A 7,946-nucleotide genomic window follows, 5' to 3' on the forward strand; every position below is an offset into this window, starting at 1 on the left:
TTATAGAAGCAGCACACACACACACACACACACACACCTTATAAAAGCAGTCCATTGACAAGAGAACGACCCACGGAACATCCAGAGCTTCGATGATTTTATTGGCCACAGTGGTCTTCCCAGACGCGCTCCCCCCGCACAGCCCTGAGGGGGCGGGACAAAGAGTATTAACCCCGCGGGGACACACAGCATGAACACACACCACAAACACCCGGGTCTGCCCGACGACCCCCACCCGGGTCTGCCTGACCCCTCCCTGTGTACATATAACAGTGTGCTCGGTGCTGTAGTTACACTCCCTGTGTACATATAACAGTGTGCTCGGTGCTGTAGTTACACTCCCTGTGTACATATAGCAGTGTGCTCGGTGCTGTAGTTACACTCCCTGTGTACATATAACAGTGTGCTCGGTGCTGTAGTTATACTCCCTGTGTACATATAACAGTGTGCTCGGTGCTGTAGTTATACTCCCTGTGTACATATAGCAGTGTGCTCGGTGCTGTAGTTATACTCCCTGTGTACATATAACAGTGTGCTCGGTGCTGTAGTTATACTCCCTGTGTACATATAGCAGTGTGCTCGGTGCTGTAGTTATACTCCCTGTGTACATATAGCAGTGTGCTCGGTGCTGTAGTTATACTCCCTGTGTACATATAACAGTGTGCTCGGTGCTGTAGTTATACTCCCTGTGTACATATAACAGTGTGCTCGGTGCTGTAGTTATACTCCCTGTGTACATATAACAGTGTGCTCGGTGCTGTAGTTATACTCCCTGTGTACATATAACAGTGTGCTCGGTGCTGTAGATACACTCCCTGTGTATATATAACAGTGTGCTCGGTGCTGTAGTTATACTCCCTGTGTACATATAACAGATTGCTCGGTGCTGTAGTTATACTCCCTGTGTACATATAACAGTGTGCTCGGTGCTGTAGTTACACTCCCTGTGTACATATAACAGTGTGCTCGGTGCTGTAGTTATACTCCCTGTGTACATATAACAGTAGTGCTCTGTGCTGTAGTTACACTCCCTGTGTACATATAACAGTGTGCTCGGTGCTGTAGTTATACTCCCTGTGTACATATAGCAGTGTGCTCGGTGCTGTAGTTATACTCCCTGTGTACATATAGCAGTGTGCTCGGTGCTGTAGTTATACTCCCTGTGTACATATAGCAGTGTGCTCTGTGCTGTAGTTATACTCCCTGTGTACATATAGCAGTGTGCTCGGTGCTGTAGTTACACTCCCTGTGTACATATAACAGTGTGCTCGGTGCTGTAGTTATACTCCCTGTGTACATATAACAGTGTGCTCGGTGCTGTAGTTATTCTCCCTGTGTACATATAACAGTGTGCTCGGTGCTGTAGTTACACTCCCTGTGTACATATAACAGTGTGCTCGGTGCTGTAGTTACACTCCCTGTGTACATATAACAGTGTGCTCGGTGCTGTAGTTATACTCCCTGTGTACATATAACAGTGTGCTCGGTGCTGTAGTTACACTCCCTGTGTACATATAGCAGTGTGCTCGGTGCTGTAGTTATACTCCCTGTGTACATATAACAGTGTGCTCGGTGCTGTAGTTACACTCCCTGTGTACATATAACAGTGTGCTCGGTGCTGTAGTTATACTCCCTGTGTACATATAACAGTGTGCTCGGTGCTGTAGTTACACTCCTGTGTACATATAACAGTGTGCTCGGTGCTGTAGTTACACTCCCTGTGTACATATAACAGTGTGCTCGGTGCTGTAGTTATACTCCCTGTGTACATATAACAGTGTGCTCGGTGCTGTAGTTATACTCCCTGTGTACATATAACAGTGTGCTCGGTGCTGTAGTTATACTCCCTGTGTACATATAGCAGTGTGCTCGGTGCTGTAGTTATACTCCCTGTGTACATATAGCAGTGTGCTCGGTGCTGTAGTTATACTCCCTGTGTACATATAGCAGTGTGCTCGGTGCTGTAGTTATACTCCCTGTGTACATATAGCAGTGTGCTCGGTGCTGTAGTTACACTCCCTGTGTACATATAGCAGTGTGCTCGGTGCTGTAGTTATACTCCCTGTGTACATATAACAGTGTGCTCGGTGCTGTAGTTATACTCCCTGTGTACATATAACAGTGTGCTCGGTGCTGTAGTTACACTCCCTGTGTACATATAGCAGTGTGCTCGGTGCTGTAGTTATACTCCCTGTGTACATATAGCAGTGTGCTCGGTGCTGTAGTTATACTCCCTGTGTACATATAACAGTGTGCTCGGTGCTGTAGTTATACTCCCTGTGTACATATAGCAGTGTGCTCGGTGCTGTAGTTACACTCCCTGTGTACATATAACAGTGTGCTCGGTGCTGTAGTTACACTCCCTGTGTACATATAACAGTGTGCTCGGTGCTGTAGTTATACTCCCTGTGTACATATAGCAGTGTGCTCGGTGCTGTAGTTATACTCCCTGTGTACATATAACAGTGTGCTCGGTGCTGTAGTTATACTCCCTGTGTACATATAACAGTGTGCTCGGTGCTGTAGTTATACTCCCTGTGTACATATAACAGTGTGCTCGGTGCTGTAGTTACACTCCCTGTGTACATATAACAGTGTGCTCGGTGCTGTAGTTACACTCCCTGTGTACATATAGCAGTGTGCTCGGTGCTGTAGTTATACTCCCTGTGTACATATAGCAGTGTGCTCGGTGCTGTAGTTATACTCCCTGTGTACATATAGCAGTGTGCTCGGTGCTGTAGTTACACTCCCTGTGTACATATAACAGTGTGCTCGGTGCTGTAGTTATACTCCCTGTGTACATATAACAGTGTGCTCGGTGCTGTAGTTATACTCCCTGTGTACATATAACAGTGTGCTCGGTGCTGTAGTTATACTCCCTGTGTACATATAACAGTGTGCTCGGTGCTGTAGTTATACTCCCTGTGTACATATAACAGTGTGCTCGGTGCTGTAGTTATACTCCCTGTGTACATATAACAGTGTGCTCGGTGCTGTAGTTACACTCCCTGTGTACATATAACAGTGTGCTCGGTGCTGTAGTTATACTCCCTGTGTACATATAACAGTGTGCTCGGTGCTGTAGTTATACTCCCTGTGTACATATAGCAGTGTGCTCGGTGCTGTAGTTATACTCCCTGTGTACATATAACAGTGTGCTCGGTGCTGTAGTTACACTCCCTGTGTACATATAACAGTGTGCTCGGTGCTGTAGTTATACTCCCTGTGTACATATAACAGTGTGCTCGGTGCTGTAGTTATACTCCCTGTGTACATATAACAGTGTGCTCGGTGCTGTAGTTATACTCCCTGTGTACATATAACAGTGTGCTCGGTGCTGTAGTTATACTCCCTGTGTACATATAACAGTGTGCTCGGTGCTGTAGTTATACTCCCTGTGTACATATAACAGTGTGCTCGGTGCTGTAGTTATACTCCCTGTGTACATATAACAGTGTGCTCGGTGCTGTAGTTATACTCCCTGTGTACATATAGCAGTGTGCTCGGTGCTGTAGTTACACTCCCTGTGTACATATAACAGTGTGCTCGGTGCTGTAGTTACTACTCCCTGTGTACATATAACAGTGTGCTCGGTGCTGTAGTTATACTCCCTGTGTACATATAACAGTGTGCTCGGTGCTGTAGTTACACTCCCTGTGTACATATAACAGTGTGCTCGGTGCTGTAGTTATACTCCCTGTGTACATATAACAGTGTGCTCGGTGCTGTAGTTACACTCCCTGTGTACATATAACAGTGTGCTCGGTGCTGTAGTTATACTCCCTGTGTACATATAACAGTGTGCTCGGTGCTGTAGTTATACTCCCTGTGTACATATAACAGTGTGCTCGGTGCTGTAGTTACTACTCCCTGTGTACATATAGCAGTGTGCTCGGTGCTGTAGTTATACTCCCTGTGTACATATAACAGTGTGCTCGGTGCTGTAGTTATACTCCCTGTGTACATATAACAGTGTGCTCGGTGCTGTAGTTATACTCCCTGTGTACATATAACAGTGTGCTCGGTGCTGTAGTTATACTCCCTGTGTACATATAACAGTGTGCTCGGTGCTGTAGTTATACTCCCTGTGTACATATAACAGTGTGCTCGGTGCTGTAGTTATACTCCCTGTGTACATATAACAGTGTGCTCGGTGCTGTAGTTATACTCCCTGTGTACATATAGCAGTGTGCTCGGTGCTGTAGTTACACTCCCTGTGTACATATAACAGTGTGCTCTGTGCTGTAGTTACACTCCCTGTGTACATATAACAGTGTGCTCGGTGCTGTAGTTACACTCCCTGTGTACATATAACAGTGTGCTCGGTGCTGTAGTTACACTCCCTGTGTACATATAACAGTGTGCTCGGTGCTGTAGTTATACTCCCTGTGTACATATAACAGTGTGCTCGGTGCTGTAGTTACACTCCCTGTGTACATATAGCAGTGTGCTCGGTGCTGTAGTTATACTCCCTGTGTACATATAGCAGTGTGCTCGGTGCTGTAGTTATACTCCCTGTGTACATATAGCAGTGTGCTCGGTGCTGTAGTTACACTCCCTGTGTACATATAGCAGTGTGCTCGGTGCTGTAGTTACACTCCCTGTGTACATATAACAGTGTGCTCGGTGCTGTAGTTATACTCCCTGTGTACATATAACAGTGTGCTCGGTGCTGTAGTTATACTCCCTGTGTACATATAACAGTGTGCTCGGTGCTGTAGTTACACTCCCTGTGTACATATAACAGTGTGCTCGGTGCTGTAGTTATACTCCCTGTGTACATATAACAGTGTGCTCGGTGCTGTAGTTACACTCCCTGTGTACATATAACAGTGTGCTCGGTGCTGTAGTTATACTCCCTGTGTACATATAACAGTGTGCTCGGTGCTGTAGTTATACTCCCTGTGTACATATAACAGTGTGCTCGGTGCTGTAGTTATACTCCCTGTGTACATATAGCAGTGTGCTCGGTGCTGTAGTTATACTCCCTGTGTACATATAGCAGTGTGCTCGGTGCTGTAGTTATACTACTCCCTGTGTACATATAACAGTGTGCTCGGTGCTGTAGTTATACTCCTGTGTACATATAGCAGTGTGCTCGGTGCTGTAGTTATACTCCCTGTGTACATATAACAGTGTGCTCGGTGCTGTAGTTATACTCCCTGTGTACATATAGCAGTGTGCTCGGTGCTGTAGTTATACTCCCTGTGTACATATAACAGTGTGCTCGGTGCTGTAGTTACACTCCCTGTGTACATATAGCAGTGTGCTCGGTGCTGTAGTTACACTCCCTGTGTACATATAACAGTGTGCTCGGTGCTGTAGTTACTACTCCCTGTGTACATATAACAGTGTGCTCGGTGCTGTAGTTACACTCCCTGTGTACATATAACAGTGTGCTCGGTGCTGTAGTTACACTCCCTGTGTACATATAACAGTGTGCTCGGTGCTGTAGTTATACTCCCTGTGTACATATAACAGTGTGCTCGGTGCTGTAGTTATACTCCCTGTGTACATATAACAGTGTGCTCGGTGCTGTAGTTATACTCCCTGTGTACATATAACAGTGTGCTCGGTGCTGTAGTTATACTCCCTGTGTACATATAGCAGTGTGCTCGGTGCTGTAGTTATACACTCCCTGTGTACATATAACAGTGTGCTCGGTGCTGTAGTTACACTCCCTGTGTACATATAACAGTGTGCTCGGTGCTGTAGTTATACTCCCTGTGTACATATAACAGTGTGCTCGGTGCTGTAGTTATACTCCCTGTGTACATATAACAGTGTGCTCGGTGCTGTAGTTATACTCCCTGTGTACATATAACAGTGTGCTCGGTGCTGTAGTTATACTCCCTGTGTACATATAACAGTGTGCTCGGTGCTGTAGTTATACTCCCTGTGTACATATAACAGTGTGCTCGGTGCTGTAGTTACACTCCCTGTGTACATATAACAGTGTGCTCGGTGCTGTAGTTACACTCCCTGTGTACATATAACAGTGTGCTCGGTGCTGTAGTTACACTCCCTGTGTACATATAACAGTGTGCTCGGTGCTGTAGTTATACTCCCTGTGTACATATAACAGTGTGCTCGGTGCTGTAGTTATACTCCCTGTGTACATATAACAGTGTGCTCGGTGCTGTAGTTACTACTCCCTGTGTACATATAACAGTGTGCTCGGTGCTGTAGTTACACTCCCTGTGTACATATAACAGTGTGCTCGGTGCTGTAGTTACACTCCCTGTGTACATATAACAGTGTGCTCGGTGCTGTAGTTACACTCCCTGTGTACATATAACAGTGTGCTCGGTGCTGTAGTTATACTCCCTGTGTACATATAACAGTGTGCTCGGTGCTGTAGTTATACTCCCTGTGTACATATAACAGTGTGCTCGGTGCTGTAGTTATACTCCCTGTGTACATATAGCAGTGTGCTCGGTGCTGTAGTTATACTCCCTGTGTACATATAACAGTGTGCTCGGTGCTGTAGTTACACTCCCTGTGTACATATAACAGTGTGCTCGGTGCTGTAGTTACACTCCCTGTGTACATATAACAGTGTGCTCGGTGCTGTAGTTACACTCCCTGTGTACATATAACAGTGTGCTCGGTGCTGTAGTTACACTCCCTGTGTACATATAACAGTGTGCTCGGTGCTGTAGTTATACTCCCTGTGTACATATAACAGTGTGCTCGGTGCTGTAGTTATACTCCCTGTGTACATATAACAGTGTGCTCGGTGCTGTAGTTATACTCCCTGTGTACATATAACAGTGTGCTCGGTGCTGTAGTTACACTCCCTGTGTACATATAACAGTGTGCTCGGTGCTGTAGTTACACTCCCTGTGTACATATAACAGTGTGCTCGGTGCTGTAGTTATACTCCCTGTGTACATATAACAGTGTGCTCGGTGCTGTAGTTACTACTCCCTGTGTACATATAACAGTGTGCTCGGTGCTGTAGTTATACTCCCTGTGTACATATAACAGTGTGCTCGGTGCTGTAGTTATACTCCCTGTGTACATATAACAGTGTGCTCGGTGCTGTAGTTACACTCCCTGTGTACATATAACAGTGTGCTCGGTGCTGTAGTTACACTCCCTGTGTACATATAACAGTGTGCTCGGTGCTGTAGTTACACTCCCTGTGTACATATAACAGTGTGCTCGGTGCTGTAGTTATACTCCCTGTGTACATATAACAGTGTGCTCGGTGCTGTAGTTATACTCCCTGTGTACATATAACAGTGTGCTCGGTGCTGTAGTTATACTCCCTGTGTACATATAGCAGTGTGCTCGGTGCTGTAGTTACACTCCCTGTGTACATATAACAGTGTGCTCGGTGCTGTAGTTACACTCCCTGTGTACATATAACAGTGTGCTCGGTGCTGTAGTTACACTCCCTGTGTACATAACAGTGTGCTCGGTGCTGTAGTTACACTCCCTGTGTACATATAACAGTGTGCTCGGTGCTGTAGTTACACTCCCTGTGTACATATAACAGTGTGCTCGGTGCTGTAGTTATACTCCCTGTGTACATATAACAGTGTGCTCGGTGCTGTAGTTATACTCCCTGTGTACATATAACAGTGTGCTCGGTGCTGTAGTTATACTCCCTGTGTACATATAACAGTGTGCTCGGTGCTGTAGTTATACTCCCTGTGTACATATAACAGTGTGCTCGGTGCTGTAGTTACACTCCCTGTGTACATATAACAGTGTGCTCGGTGCTGTAGTTATCACTCCCTGTGTACATATAACAGTGTGCTCGGTGCTGTAGTTACACTCCCTGTGTACATATAACAGTGTGCTCGGTGCTGTAGTTATACTCCCTGTGTACATATAACAGTGTGCTCGGTGCTGTAGTTACACTCCCTGTGTACATATAACAGTGTGCTCGGTGCTGTAGTTATACTCCCTGTGTACATATAACAGTGTGCTCGGTG

General features: G+C 45.8%; 1 protein-coding gene across 1 annotated transcript in view; it reads right to left on the minus strand.

Moving 5' to 3' along the window:
* LOC142485082 (uridine-cytidine kinase-like 1) overlaps nt 1–139 on the minus strand; it is a 112,904-nt gene extending 112,765 nt beyond the window's left edge. The window contains exon 1 of the mRNA XM_075584287.1: nt 38–139. Coding sequence (XP_075440402.1) covers nt 38–55 — 18 coding nt within the window. The 5' untranslated portion in view covers nt 56–139. The remainder of the gene's footprint in view (nt 1–37) is intronic.
* Between the last annotated feature and the right edge of the window lie 7,807 nt (nt 140–7,946).

This window comes from Ascaphus truei, unplaced genomic scaffold (genome assembly GCF_040206685.1).
Source record: "Ascaphus truei isolate aAscTru1 unplaced genomic scaffold, aAscTru1.hap1 HAP1_SCAFFOLD_527, whole genome shotgun sequence".
Lineage (NCBI taxonomy): Eukaryota > Metazoa > Chordata > Amphibia > Anura > Ascaphidae > Ascaphus > Ascaphus truei.